Raw genomic sequence first — 16,310 nt, forward strand, 5'->3', positions numbered from 1 at the left:
AGTTTCAAGAGAACTTTGTTTTCTCAAATCAAAATTATTTAATTCACTTAGAAGTTGACTAGTGTACACCAATGAAATATTTAAAATAGTTAAATATAGATTTACAAGTCATTTTCAGTGATTTTAAAAATCAGCACTCATAGATGGGGAACTAATCACCCTTATTTAAAAATGCTTAATTTTGGTGTAAACCCATTAATAAAATTGCAACATGTTTCCATCCTTAAATACATCAAGGAATAGTTTATAATAAGGGAAAAAAACCTATTCAGTTACATGGTGATATGCTTTCCAGTTGCTCTGGTTCGTGGAACATTTGACTTTTGGCTAAGCAGATAGATTTAATGGAAATTTGGAGTGTAACCTAACAAACGTGTTTTGGGTGCAAATTCTCGCTTGCAGCCAAAGCAGAAACTAAATCCAAGAGTCTTCAACATAGCAACAAGGCTTTGAGTGGATCACTGGGTCACCAAATAAGGTATGAAAGAGTTGGGGAAGGTAGCCAAAAATGTGATCAAATAGATGGAGTAAAGTAGGCCTTAGAAAATTCAAGCTGCATTATAGTAATGATGGAATGGATGTTAATCTTTTTCAATGATAACACAAAGTTGCTTCCAGATTCCGTCCCTCTTGAATGTTTTATTTTCAACAGACCTTTCCTCCAACATTAAACTATATACCTGTACTACAACTTTGGATGCCCTGTGTGCATGCAGTGAGAAGTCTCACAACACCAGGTTAAAGTCCAACAGGTTTATTTGGTGCCCCTTCGTCAGGTGAGTGGGTGTTCTGTTCACAAACAAGGCATATAAAGACAAACTCAATTTACAAAATAATGATTGGAATGCGAGGTAACCAAGTCTTAAAGATGCAGACAATGTGAGTGGAGAGAGCATTAAGCACAGGTTAATGAGATGTGTATTATCTCCAGACAGGACAGTTAGTGAGATTTTGCAAGCCCAGGCAAATCGTTATGAGGGTTACAGATAGTGTGACATGAACCCAAGATCCCGGTTGAGGCCGTCCTCATGTGTGTGGAACTTGGCTATCAGTCTCTGCTCAGCGGCTCCACACTGTCGTGTGTCATGAAGGCCGCCTTGGAGAACACTCACCCGAAGGTCAGAACTGAATGCAGTGACCGCTGAAGTGTTCCCCAACAGGAAGAGAACACTTTTGCCTGCTGATTGTCGAGCAGTATTCATTCATCCATTGCCGTAGTGTCTGCAAGGTCTCCCCAATGTATCATGCCTCGGGACATCCTTTCCTGCAGCATATCAGGTAGATGACGTTGGCCGAGTTGCAAGAGTATGTATCGTGTACCTGGCGGATGGTGTTCTCACGTGAGATGATGGCATCTGTGTCAACGATCTGGCACGTCTTGCAGAAGTTGCTGTGACAGGGTTGTGTGGTGTCGTGGTCACTGTTCTCCTGAAGGCTGGGTAGTTTGCCGTGGACACTCATCTGTTTGAGGTTGTGCGGATGTTTGAAGGCAAGAAGTGGGAGTGTGGGGATGACCTTGGCGAGATGTTCGTCTCCATCAATGACATGTTGAAGTTCCGCATACATGAGGACAGCCTCAAGCGGGATCTTGGGTTCATGTTGCACTGTCTGTAACCGTCGTAACAAATTGCCTGGGCTTGCAAAATCTTACTAACTGTCCTGTCTGGAGACAATACTCTTTAACTTGTACTTAACACTCTCTCCACTCATATTGCCTGTACCTTTAAAACTTGATTACCTGTAAAGACTTGCATTCCAATCATTATTTTATAAATTGAGTTTGTGTCTTTATATGCCCTGTTTGTGAATAGAGCTCCCACTCACCTGACAAAGGGCAGCAAGTGCTCCGAAAGCTAGTGGCTTTTGCTACCAAATAAACCTGTTGGATTTTAGCCTGGTGTTGTGAGACTTCTTACTGTGTTTACCCCAGTCCAACGCCAGCATTTCCACATCCTGGGTGCATGGGATGGGGGAACAAAATGTAATTACTTTGCAAACAGCAGATTAACAATTCAGTCTCTGTGTAGTTCAGTGCATCAAATTATTCATGGTTATGATTCAGAATGTGGTATTAATTAGTGGCTTGTGTGAAGTTGTTGGGGAAATATGTCTTTGATGTTTGTATCCATAGTGAAAAAGGCAGCAAATGCAGATTCATTAACATTAATTCATTGGGTTTCATGCTGTTAAATTGTATGTTGGAACTATTTGTTTTCACAACATACCTGAGTGATAAATTATTTAGGCTATGCAGAAGCTGAATGCTTAAAACAGGTATTTAAACATTTGTGTTATGAAAGAAAATGTATTAGTAATAAATTACAAATAAAGCTTTTCACCTTTTTTCTTCATGTCAGCTGATGCTATCTGACTGGGGTTAATGCCCTGTCTATCACTGTTCAATAAAAGAAACCAGCCCCTACAGCAACATGGAAAATTGGAGGTTAAACAAAGACTTGCTTTGAATAGTTGTTTTATACAGGTAATTCCGCGGATTAGAGTATACGTCAAAGTAAAAACTCATTGAAGAACTGAAATGATAGTTTGCACCACAAGAGTGAAGTTCAACTGGATTCTGACCTGTTAGTCATGCTGGACGTTAATCGGAAAGAGTGTGGTGCTTTGTATAAATTTTTATTTTTCTTTTGGGCAGTGGACTTGGGTTTTTGTAGTGGGGTGACTCATACAATGAGCTTTCAAATGTACCACGTGATTTAGTCTGAATAGGGACAGCTAGTTTGATTTTTACCTGCATGGACTTTGTAAAAGTTACTCTGTAAACCATCCACACTGTTGTTTGAGTGTCTCAGTTAATCTTGTAGTCTTGCATTATACTATCTGAGCAAACTAGCTGTGTATAATATTTAATCCATTTAGAGTTGATGCCCAGTATAGGGACACTATGCTTGTAAGGCATTACATTTATATAATGCTTTCACAGAAAATGGATTGCCAGATTAGTTGTATTCTGCTCAAGGGAACAGGAGATTGAAAAGGTGGCAGAAATTTTAAAAGGTCTTAATTTCATTGCTATATCTATTACTTTGCTACAAGTTAAGGACTGAAAGCTTGGTCCACTATTTGTATTTAACAGCACCCTCTCTGACGTAGAGTGAATTAACATAGGTTTGCGAGGAATTGTCTTTTGACATGCCTGGATGTTTTTATATCTGCCTTGGTATTTGCAGAAATACAACTGCTGAGTTATAGCAAGCCACCATGAGCTTCAAGATTTCCATAAAAGGATGGTAAACCCAAAGCACAAAAAAAACTGGGCAGAATCTCTCTTAATAATCCTGCGTGAGACTTGGCCAGTACTAAAACTGGCATTCCAGAATTCCCAAGCATATTGTTTTTGCTTGACAGTGTTAAAATAACGTAATTGTAACTGGCTGAGTAGGCTGAGATATTTACGACTTTATGAAATGTATATACTTTTGGGAGAAGTTTACATGACAGGAATATGGGTATTAATCTTTCACCTTCTGACCTAGAAACATTGACTGTTAGTGCCTCCAAGCCTTCCTGCAGAGCACCAAAGAGCGAATGCAGCTGTGAACTCCTGTGCTGATTAAGTTGACATTTCGACTGCACAGCAGATGCTGAAAATAATACTTTAAGGTTAATCCCCTTCTGCAGGTTATAAATTGTCACTGTTAATTGAAAGAACTTTACTGGGTTAAGAATTATCTGACGTTCCATCCAATGGCTTGTTAAAATTTCACTATTATTTCCTGATGACTTTGTTTAATGTCTTTTGCATGTTTTCTAAAAACACTTGACTTTTCAAAACCTATTCTTCTTCATTCTGTACTCTAACTTTACCTTATCATTAACTTTTCACTCTTCTGCCTTCTGGTCATTTAGGCTGTGCGCAGTATGCTTTTTAAAATTGTCCGTATGGAGGTTATCAAGAGTACAACCTTAGTTCCCCATTTTTAGCATTGTATGATCAATTCCCAATACTCCAAAACCACATGTTACATCAAAACAGTTTGTCATACACCTCCACCGCTGCCCATTCTATGCAAGTAATGGCTGTGCATCATGCCAGTTTATTTATGAATTGGTTGGCCATGGTGTCAAATGCTTCACCCAGATTTTGGTGTGGGCCAAATAATTAGAAATTCCTTTGAGTCATAAATAGCAGTTTTCCTGTCCTGTTAGTGGAATTTGTTAGTCGGGATAATTGGATACCATTTCTACCACAATGTTGCCTTCATGATTTATATTGGGCTGAATTTTAATCTCAGTGGCACATGATTGACACTAGACATTCATTGCACACTCACTCGTTCTCAGATCTTATAGGTGATTTTGCAATAGAATTTGCCATACTTACAACCATTTTGATGCAGCACCCTCTTAAGTGAACCTGGGATATATGCAAACAGCACCACTTAGATTGAAGGATCGTTGAGGAGTCTGAACCAGAATGTGTCAGATTATTAGATCAATGGTTATAGTACATTCCATGTGCTGTGCCTGTCTGAGCTATGCCTGGCCCCCTGAGGGAGCAATTCAATTAATGCCGCTCCCTTTTGTTTCTGTGGCCCTGCCACTTTTTTCCTTTTCAGATACTGATACATCCTTTTTTAAAAGCCTTAATTGATCCTGTACCCACCACCCTTCTGAATAGTGCATTCCAGTTCCTAATCACTTTCACTGCATGAGACAGTTTTTCCTCATGTTGTCATTGCTACAGCTAACTAAATCTGTGCCATCTGGTTCTAAATCCTTCCACCATTTCTCCCTCTTTACCCTGTCCAGACCCTTGATGATTTTGAATACCTCTATCAAATCTCACCTGAATCCTCTCCAAGGAACAGTAAGAAGTCTCACAACACCAGATTAAAGTTCAATAGGTTCATTTGGAATCACGTGCTTTCGAAGTGCTGCTCTTTCTTAAAATCTGGTGCCCAAAACTGATTGCAATACTCCAATTGCAGCTGAACCAGCGGTTTATGCAAATTTAACATAACTTTCTTGCTTTTCTACTCTCCAACCCTATTTAGAAACCCAAGGATGCTCCATGTTTTATTTGTGTACACATATTGTCCAATCCTTCCGCTTCTACACCCCATTTCGAATTGTATCCTTTCTTTTGTTTTGTCTCTACGTTCTTCCCACATTTATCGGCACTAAATTTCATCTGCCAATTATTTGCCTATTCCACCAACCTGTGTCCTTTTGAAGTTCTACACGACCCTCCTCATGGTTTGCAATGTTTCTGAAGTTTGTATCATCCACAAATTTTGAAATTATTGCTTGATTATACCTAGGTATAAGTCATTGATTTACATCAGGAAGAGAAATGTTGGAATCAGATGCAGCAAGCAAAATGAAGAGACAAAATAGTGAAATTGAGAGAGCTAAACAAATTTCAAGAAAAAGTAATCTTAAATGTGCCAAAATAGTTAAACATCTGAAGGAATGAAACTGCTCACTTGGAAACGCTAATTTTCAGAGCCAGTGAACTTGTTTGGCAGGAATGAAGACATATCGCTGGACAACCCTAGTGTTCTCTGGTGAGTTTAGTGGATATCTATCATGCAAATGCAGAAACCTCATGAAATTCAATGCCAGTTCTCTGAGATATCCAGTCTCTTGAATATGCAAGCTGTCAGCCCATACTTGACTGCGTATGTGTGCTGGTCCAAGGGTGCACAGCAATCTAATGACATCACAACTGTCAGGCTGGCGAGGTAATGTAACAAGGATCCAGGACCCACAACAACTTCAGAGAACCTAATTCCACCCCCAGCCCCACAGACACAAACCCCCCACCCCTTCCCTGGGAGAACACCCTCTGAGGTCTGGGGAAAGACTCTGGGAGAGCCTACAGCCAAGCAGCAGTGAGATTAGTGAAAAACAAAAGCAGGAAATTCTGGAAAAGCGCAGCAGGTTTATTTTATTTATTAATATTGCAAGTAGGCTTCCATTCACACATTGCAATGAAGTTACTGTGAAAATCCCTTAGTCGCTGTTCGAATACACTGAGGGAGAATTTAGCACGGCCAATGCGTCTAACCATCACTTTCAGCACACGGGGTGAATGTGCGAACTGCACACAGGCAGTGACCCAAGCCAGGAATTGAACCCTGATCCTTGGCACTGTGAGGCAACAATGCTAACCACTGTGTCAGCTTTCTGGAGAGAAGAACTGTTAGCAGTTCAAGTCCATGTGACTTCTTCAGAGCAATGGAATAATGTTGTGGCTGAAGAGAAAAGTATGGTCGGGGGACAGATCGAGGTTGGGTCGGGGTGAGAGTCTGCTCTACAGTCATTAGAATCAATCTCTTGTAAAATTTTCTGGGCTGCTTTGTGAAACATGATAAAGGCCAGAATTTTACTGTCCCACTCACCATGGGAATTGGAATGGGCAAGGGGTAGACAATGGTGCAAAGCTACCATATTTAAGGAATAATGACTGAACCCCTTCAATCTCAGAATCCCGCATAAAAGTTGACCTCGGTGGGATTGTATGTTTTTGAGACAAAAGAAGCCGTAAAATCCCGCACAAAAAGTCCACAAATGTAAAATCCGAATTTATTTAGCATTATACATTGAAGTTGAAACAATGGACTCTGTTAGGGTCACATTACAGGTTAACTTTCTTTTAATGCCCAATTTAATATTTCCATTTCCAAATTTTATACAAGAAAAAGTTTCACACTCAACAGATTGTTAAAGTAATCTGCACTCCCTGGTTTCACCTTGTACCATGCTCCTAAACTACACCCAGAGTAAAACACAAGAACAATGCGTGAGTGGTGTCAACAACAAAGGCAGCTCGAACTATCAGATATACCATGGCTTCTAAAGGAGCAGGGCAACTTTCTGACCTCCGCATTTAACTGTGCAAGCACAGTCCATGCAAGTTGCTGTTGGTCTGACCATTTATTTCAATAGTGAACTCCCATGGCTAATTAGTTACTTCTGTGCCATGGAGCGGATTCAAAAAATTTGATCACACCTGATTTTACATCCAGATTTACCCAGCCAGCTCCTACCTTGCAGCTCTTGTATGGGCAGTGCCTCTTTTCATTCTGTAAATTTGCCTAATAAACGCATTAATTTCATTTCTCACCTCACTCAAGATGAAGAATGACATTTTGGTTCAGCTCTTTGCAAGACCCTAAAGGTTTTTCTTATTTTAAGAAAATATCACCTTTTTTAAAAAAAACTGGATTATTGCAATGGGCCCTTATTTCTATTATGAGTAATTATGGTGCTTCTATCAGGTTTCACATCAGCCAGCTGTAGGATTTTGATAATTCTAGTGCAATAGGTGGGAAGTGCCCCACGATATGTGCTTGGTACCAGATGAGAAGCCCCAAGGTATGTTATGAAGCCAGGCTGGACCCCAACATTTTTTTTCTATTTTGGCATTAATGTGAGGATGGGATGTTTCATTCCAGGCATGATTGTACTGACAAAGTAGGAAACTTTCATCAAAACAAACTTCATGTAACAAGTAAGAAGTCTCACAACACCAGGTTTATTTGGAATCATGAGCTTTCAGAATGCCGCTCCTTCATCAGTTGAGTGGAGTAGGTTCACAAGCATGGCATATATAAGCAAAGATACAACTGCAAGATAATGGTTGGAATGCAATTCTTTACAGGTACAGACAGTACAAGTGGCGAGAGGGTTAATCACAGGTTAAAGAGGTGTGAATTGTCTCAAGCCAGGATAGTCAGTAGGATTTTGCAAGCCCAGGCCAAATGGTGGGGGTTGCATGCAGTGTAACATGAACCCAAGATCCCAGTTGAGGCTGCCTCATGTGTGCGGAACTTGGAGCTTTCAGACAGCCTCTGGAGAGAGAAAGAGACACTTCTTTCCTCTACCAGCTCCAGGCAGCAACTGCTCCTCACTTTAAAATGAAAAAGGAAACTATTCTTTCCTGCAAGTTTAGCCCCTCTCATTAAGTACATGCCTCTGTCCCTTTCAATCACCCTAATCAGAAACTCACATGACTCTGCATATTTAGTTTAAAATCCCAGGAGAAAATAAGTAAAAGATCCATTAACTTTACAAGGCAGTACATTCCTAGATGAAATCAGTTATTATTCTGCATCTACAGCATCTGAGCTGTATGTTTTCCCAGACAAATCGACTTTTGTAATAAAACGCTGCCTCTTAAAGCAGCCTCACCTTAAACGTAAATATATCAGAATAGGCAGTATCATCACATTTGGAAAGCTGAACATTCAGCACAAAGTATTCAAACTTGATTCAGTCCACCCAATTTAATTCTGTGAACAAATGCTTCCTGAAGCTTGGATGGTTGATTATATGGTCTTAAAGTTTACAAAGTTGAACTGCTACTGTGCCTAATTTTAAATTTCAGGGCTAATATGTGCAAGTAACATTCATGAATGTTTCTTGATGCAATGAAAAAAAATGCTTTGGTTAAATGTACTTCAGTGATATTCAAAGAGCTGGCACATCAGTCTTTGTTCGAAGAGGCTTTAGTACAACGTCAAGAGAAAGGGATTTGAGAAAGAAAACATCTGTCAGTATTGAGTGAGCCAAAATACGTGTGCAACCGACCTGATGGTTTATAGTTTTAAATCCTGGCTTTCCAACAGACTCTGAGTCTTTCTATTCTCTTAATACTGTCATGTAGATGAAGAAAAACATGTCTATTTTTAGCATAATTTTAAAAAAATTATAGTGATAATTTTCTTAGAATGCTGCAGAGACTGAGCGTGGTGTTGGTTTTGAATTCCAGTTACTTTATGCATTTTTCTCGAATGTTTTTCATAGTTCACTATAAACCCTAACAATGATAACGCACAGCACTGGGGAAACAACAGATATATAAAAATGAAATGGAATGAAATATTCCAAAATGTGTCAAATCTGCAGCACTGAGGGGCAAAGAGAATTCTATTTTGGTTGCTTTATGAAATGCCATTTTCTATTGACTTTTTTTTTAACCTGCAAGAATGGCCTGTTCATTGCTACAGTAAGTGATCCTAATTTTGTGCCAAACAAGAAGTCAATCTGCCTTCTATAGAGACATGGGGTTTTACAGCACTGAAGAAGGCAATTTTGGCTCATTGTATCTGCACTGGCCATCAAGCACCTATCTATCCATTTCCCAGCACTTGGTATGTAGCCTTATATGTCATTTCAAGTGCTCACCTAAATTCTTCTCAAATGTGAGGGTCCTTGCCTGGACACTCTTTTTCGGGCAGTGAGTTTCAGAAACCCACCACCCTCTGGGTAAAAAAGCTTTTCATCAAAAGCCCTCTAAATCCCCTGCCCCTTAGTGTAAATCTATGTCTCCTGGTTATTGACTCCTCTACTAAGGGGGAAAGTTTCTTCCTACCTATTCTATCTATGTCCCTCATAATTTTTTACACCTCAATCAGGTGTCCCTTTGTCTTCTGTTCTAAAAAAAACAGCCCCAATCTAACCAGCCTCTGTTCGTAGCTGGAATGTTCCAGCCCGGGCAACATCTTGGTGAATCTCCTTTACACCCTTTCGAGTTCAATCACTGCCTTGCTATAGTGTGACAACCAGAACTGCGCACACTATTCTAGCTGTGGCCCAGCAAGCAATCTGTACAGCTGCAATGTAACCTCCCTGTTCTTGTATTCTAGGCCTTGGCTAAAGTTTGTTTATTAGTCACAAGTAAGGCTTACATTAACATTGCAATGAAGTTATTGTGAAATTCCCCTAGTCGCCACTGTCCGGCGCCTGTTTGGGTCAGTGCACCTAACCAGCAAGTCTTCCATGATGTGGGAATAAACTAGAGCACCCGGAGGATACCCACACAGACACAGGGAGAACGTGTAAATTCCACACAGACAGTGACTCAAACCGGGAATTGAACCCAGGCCCCTGGCGCTGTGAAGCAGCAATGCTAACCACTGTGCTACCATGCCGCCCATAATGAGGGCAAGTATCCCATTGTTTTCCTAACCACTTGATCTACCTGTCTTGCTGCCTTCAGGGATCTTTAGGCATGCATCCTAAGATCCCTCTGTACTTCCTAGCATCCTGTTATTCATTGCATATTCCGTTGTCTTGTTAGTTCTCCCAAAATGAATCACCATGCACTTTTTTCAGGGTTAAATTCCATTTGCCACTGTTCTGTCCAAATATAATTAGGGGTAAAAATGTTTATGACTTCTACAGAAGAATTATCTGGACTTAAGATATTATCTCTGTTTCCCGCTGCACCAATGTTGCCAGACCTGCTGAGTTTATCCAGCATTTTCTGTTTTTACCACCTTATTTTCAATATTAGTGGATTTCTCATAGCATTGTACATGTATGTTGGGTGAGATGGGAGGTGGGAAGGGTAGACAGATAATTTTTTTGAAAACCGCGATCAGGTGGAAATAAAAGCTAACAGCTATATGTTTTGGAATTGGTGAGAGAAGGAACATGTTTGCGTAGTCTGGGCAAGGAATGTGGGAAGTTCAAGTGACTTCAAACTTTGAAGGATCTCGGCTAAATTTCAGCAATGAAGAAGATTCCAAGAATTGGGGCCAGCGATAGGATTAGGCTGGGATTAGGAGACTGCTGGTTGCATAGACTGCCAAATGTTGAACAATCACAGCTATAGGATTGGTCCAAAATGTGGGAGCATACAGCAGGTGTTTTCTAAAAAGGGTCAACAAGAAAGAAGCACCGAAGAAATATCGAAAATAGAAGCAGGAGTAGACCATTCGGCCCCTCGACCCTTCTCCACCATTTATTTTGATCATGGCTGATCATCAAAATCAGTATTCTGGTCCACCTTCCCCTCATATCACTTAACCCTTTAGCCCCAAGAGCTATATCTGAAGTTTTGAAGAGTCAAGGCTCAGTACAGAGAAGGAACATTTTTAATTTGGGTTGGGAAATCTGTTTGGGGTAGAGTTAAAATTTAGTGGAGAGTGGGACTGAATTGATCATGAAAGAGTAAGGGCGACAATGGGGAAGCAGAATCTTTTCTGGAGCCTGAGGCGAAATAGCTGAGAAACTGGCAAGCACAGGCTTAGGAATGCAAGTAGGGCTGGGCCTCTTGTGTTCTGAAGACATCCAGATTGCAGGCAGCCAGAAATAAAATTTAAAAAAGAACCAAAGCTTTTTAAGACTTGGGCAGGCAGCCAGAGGTACTCAGCAGTTGGTGGGAAGCGTGTAACCCCAACATGATGGGTAAATGTTTACATCAGACATTGCTGTTATAAATATTTTTGTAGGTAGTTAGATTAAGAGTTGCTCAAAATTATGGATCAGGGAGATCTTCTGATCCCACCAATGACAGCATCTCTCTCACTCTCTCTCACACACACACACACACACACACACACACACACACACACACACACACACACACACACACACACACACACAGCCACTCCCCTGCGCGGTGGAGGATGTGCGCCACATATTATGCTGTAACATTGGCGGGACCGGAAAATCGTGGCAGTGCCAATGTGTGTGTGCGCCAGAAAACCCCACCTATAGTTCCTGTTACTCACGTAATCTTCACATAAAGAATCTTGGTCACTGGAGACATAAGAAATAGGAGCAGGAGTAGGCCATCTAGCCCTTCGAGCCTGCCCCGCCATCCAATAAGACCATGGCTGATCTGAAGTGGATCAGTTCCACTTTCCCGCTTTCTCCCCATAACCCTTAATCCCCTTGTCTATCAGAAATCTATCTACCTGTGACTTAAATATACTCAGCAAGGTAGCCTCCACCACTTCAATGGGCGGAGAATTCCAGAGACTCACCACCCTTTTGAGTGAAGCAGTTCCCCCTTTCTGATCTAAACTGCTCCCTGACCCCCCCACCGCTTATTTTGAGGCTGTGCCCTCTAGTTCTGCTATCCTTTCTAAGCAGGAAGAATCTCTCTACCTCTACCCTATTTAGCCCCTTCATTATCTTGTAAGTCTCTAAAAAGATCCCCCCTCAGCCTTCTAAACTCTAACGAGTACAGACCCAGTCTATTCAATCTCTCCTCATATGCTAACCCCCTCATCTCTGGTATCAGCCTGGTGAACCTTCTCTGCACTCCCTTCAAGGCCAATATATCCTTTTGCAAATGTGGTGACCAAAACTGCACTGAGTACTCCAGCTGCGGCCTCACCAGTGCCCTGTACAGTTGCAGCAAGACCTCCCTGCTTTTATATTCTATCCCCCTCGCTATAAAGGCCAACATTCCATTCGCCTTCTTGATCACCTGCTGCACCTGCAGACTGGGTTTTTGCAATTTGTGCACAAGGACCCCCAGGTCCCTCTGCACTGTAGCATGCTGCAGCTTTTTGTCCTTTAAATAATAATCCCTTCTACTATTTTTTTTCTACCAAAGTGGATAACCTCACACTTGCTAACATTATACTCCATCTGCCAGGTCCTTGCCCACCCACTCAGCCTATCCAGATTTCTCTGCAGACTTTCCGAGCCTTCCATGCAATTTGCTTTTCCACTCATCTTCATGAGACTGAGGAAACCGAGGACTCCCTTTGCCGCACTTTTTATGTTTATCTGATTAAGATTTTGCTTTAGAAGAAAGAAAACCCAGTGTGTGATTTGAGTTTGGTATTGGTTTGGCTGTGGCGATGATTTTCCATTTTAAAATTTAGCATTGAAATAAATCAGTTGAAAATGTCTAGCTGACCGCACATTTTCCGGTACGGTGGTGAATGAGTACTTTATCGATTGGCAGGATATAAGTAGTAATCTACTCAAGGACTGTTTATTTCAATTTGTATTACTTGGACCTTGAGATGAGAGACAGAATAATTATGATTAAGCTGACTGATACCAAATTAGGGCAAGACAGGCTGTAAGGAAGAATTGATGAGAACACAGTGGCTGAGCAGGTATATGGATGTGTGCCAGATGCAATTCAATGCAAATAAATAAATAGAGTAGTATGTATGTGAGAAATTCATGAAAGGAAGTCCACAGTGTATGGCAGTATGTGAATAAAAATTGGGTTTATATACATGCAGCATTGAGTGCAAAAGCAAAGACTAAATGTATGCACTGGATGTTTGATAGGCTACTTTTGATCTGCTATACATAATTCTAGACATCCGATTGTTAAAAATTACAGTATAAAAGAAAACTTGATGTTGGGGCTCATAGGAATCGAGAAGGCGAGGGGCAAGTTGGACATTTTAAAATTTTGTGATTTTTGAGAGGATAAGTAGAAAGGACTGTTTTTCCTGATCAGTAATAAATGACAAACTCAAGATGTTCATAAAGAATGAAGGAGGAAGTTGTGACAATATTTTCAACAAAAAGTTATTAGAACATTAGAACCTTGTATATCGAAATTATTGAGGAAAATGTTCATAATATTCAGATGAAAATTGGATAAATAGTTCAAAAAGTTAGTGACAATGATACATGTGAATAAGACTCAAATAGTTGCAATTTCAATCAAGTATAGGTATGATGGACAAATTAGCTTCCTTGCGGTGATTCATGATCTTGTTATTTTATGGAGGTTTTGCTGTTCATCTGAATTTTATTTTAATCGAATGGATTTTTACACCTCTGCTTGCAAGTCAACATCACCTTGATCTTGCAGTGGTGATAGTTCCTGGTTTCACTATTGTTAATTTATTATCACAGTGACTTAGTATTTTTAATGGAAGGATTCAAAGATTTCATGTTGTAAGTGTGACAAACTTGTCATCAAGTTTAACTACCAGTTTCATGTTGATTACAATGCATGTATTTGATGTATTTTCTCTTTTCAGCTTTTAGAAAAAAATGTTTGTGAAATATATGTAAATCTTTGCAACGGTGACATTTATATTGGATTTTTAAAAATATAATTACTCTCAAAGGTTTTTTAATTAAAGCCAGTATGCTTTTGTCAGTGGTCTCAGTGAAATTTCCTAAATATTGAATAAAATACTGCATTCTTCCTTTTTGTTTTGCAGCTCCCGTATTAAACAGATTTACTCGACGAGTGTCTGGTAGGAACATATTATGCACTTAAGATTCTCCTTCATCATATGGATACTGGAATGATGATTGAAATGAATGCTATAGAATTTAATTCAAGTTGTGACAATTAACAGTCTGATTATTGCGCAGTATGCATGAAAACGTTATTGCATTCTTGTGCTTCACTGAACCAATGGACAATAATTCCACTGAATTCTGGAATAATGTAATGCAAAAATATAAGCTAAAAAGACAAGCATTTAATAGCTGGCATGACTGTAAAGTTATTTGAAATAGAGCATGGCCAGATTTTGATAGAGGGAGAACTTAAGGAAATGACTTTTCAATTTCTTTCATTTATTCGGATGGCTCGTGTGTATGCCTCTATCAATTATCACTCGCAGACTTGCCATTACCAGTCAACTGTTCTGTAAAATGTCTTGTCCCCATCATGTACACACTCAGAATTGTAAGATACTTGATTATGTGCATTGGATTAGGATTGATTTTAATCTGATGATTCCGGTTTTTGGGAATCCTCTAACTAGTTAGAGGACAAGCTAGACGTAATGAAATGGTTAAAAGTTATCCATTCCCAAGATGGTTTAATGTGTCAAGGTACAATTTGGCTGACTGTTGTTTAGCTTCTGCTGAAAGTGCAGGATGTGTGGTTCATGTCTTGTTCTATTTTTGTGACTGCTTTGTGAAACACAATAGCCAAGGTAGTCCTGAGGTAGGAAACGGAACAAGAGTTCAGGACGATTAGTTACATCTTAAATGCTAAACAAGTTGGTATCTGTTGTTTTTGGAGGAAATATCTCATTTCTGGCTGTCTTGTTCACAGTAACATTTGTCATGCCATAATGAATCAGCAGTGCCTGCCTTTGTGAGAGATGGCCCAGGAAGACCTTAAGATTTTTGTAACAATTTGGCAAGAGAGTCAGTATTAAAGATTACTTGTCTACTCAGGAGAATAAGTATTTATTTCCTTGTGTCCACTGCTCAAGGATATTGCCTGTATTTAGACTTGGTCTAAATCAATAAAAGACAGCTAGAAACAATATTCAGTGTCATTTTCCAACTTTCTTGTAATCCATCGCACGTATTCTTGATAAAATTTTAGCTTAAAATTATTTTTCTTATATGGCCATATAGTGTTCCTTTGGAAAGACTGAAATGTAAACTTGGCCAATATTCTGCTTGGTATTAATATGTCTAACATGTTTTAGTCGGTTGGTTTGACGATTTCATTAAAATTCAGTGGGTTGAGAAATCATTCAGGGTAAATACAAATCAGTTTTGCTTTTGAAGAGTTCTATGCAAGATCAAGAGTGGGATTTTCCAGCAGTGCTTGCCCCAAATCTGGAAAACCTGGTCTGAGGTCAACAGACCTTTGCATGGTCCGCCCCCTGTCCATTATGATTCCTGTGACGGGCAGATGAGAAAATCCTCCCCACACACACACATCTGTTATCAAATTTCTAAAAGGGACTGCAGTGTACTCAATTTAAAAAAAGCCTGTTAAAAGCCAGCTTATCTCCCATCACAGAAAAGCAAACTAGCAGTAATATCTACATGAAATAATGGTTGCACTTGTACAGAAATAAGAATAGCCTCTTACAGTAAACCACGCTTGCAGCTTCCTGTAACTTCACTGATACTATAATAAGTCATTATTGTAGCAGCATTAAATTTGAAGCCTATCAAATCTATTCTAGGATCATAGCAAAAATATCTCATGTACAATCTTTTTAATAGCTTTTTTTGTAAACTATTGCCCTTGTTTGCCATGTCTGACCCAACTGTTACGGACAGTTGTGGTGCTAAGAAAAAAGACCGGCTGTCTAAACAGCAAGTGGAACTATTTTCCAGTAAATATAGGAGATTTTCTTTTTCAAAAAAGCATTTCTATTCCAGAGGCCCGTGCTGCGACCTTGACTTTGCAGTTCCCCAGTCATTAGAAACTGCAGTGTTGCTACTGTGTTACAATCAGCTTGTGACCTTTTGTTCACCAATTTAACTTCCTTTAATCTTTGCCTCTGCGTGCTGCGTCATGCTGAGGTACAATATCACAGAGAGCCAGTCTGCCCTCCGCGATGTACCCAAGTGGCTTTTGTTCATGTCAGTCTTTGTGATGGGTATTTGCAGGCTGCTCAATGTGGAGACCATCAGTCAAACATCACCAATTCCAACCCTTGAAAGCCCTCTTTTTATTTTGCCTGCGGTAATTGTACGACATGTGTGATGACTTTGGCAGAAGTCAGTCAAGTTGGCACAAAGCAAAAAGATGAAACCTGGGAGTATCATGAACCTCGCAATTAGTCAGAGTCTTCAGAGAAACTCTGCTGTTTTAGTTTATTGAGGAGAATAATTCCTGAAGTTTATGTACCCTCCTT

At 39.9% G+C, this 16,310-nt stretch overlaps 1 protein-coding gene across 1 annotated transcript in view; it reads left to right on the forward strand.

The window, feature by feature from the left end:
- Positions 1-16,310, forward strand: part of LOC145355353 (cAMP-dependent protein kinase type II-beta regulatory subunit-like) — an 89,535-nt gene that overhangs the window by 13,732 nt on the left and 59,493 nt on the right. Inside the window, exon 2 of the mRNA XM_080207331.1 lies at positions 13,908-13,943. Coding sequence (XP_080063457.1) covers positions 13,908-13,943 — 36 coding nt within the window. The remainder of the gene's footprint in view (positions 1-13,907; positions 13,944-16,310) is intronic.

This window comes from Carcharhinus amblyrhynchos, chromosome 19 (assembly GCF_965287045.1).
Source record: "Carcharhinus amblyrhynchos chromosome 19, sCarAmb.v2.hapA, whole genome shotgun sequence".
Taxonomy (NCBI): Eukaryota; Metazoa; Chordata; class Chondrichthyes; order Carcharhiniformes; family Carcharhinidae; genus Carcharhinus; species Carcharhinus amblyrhynchos.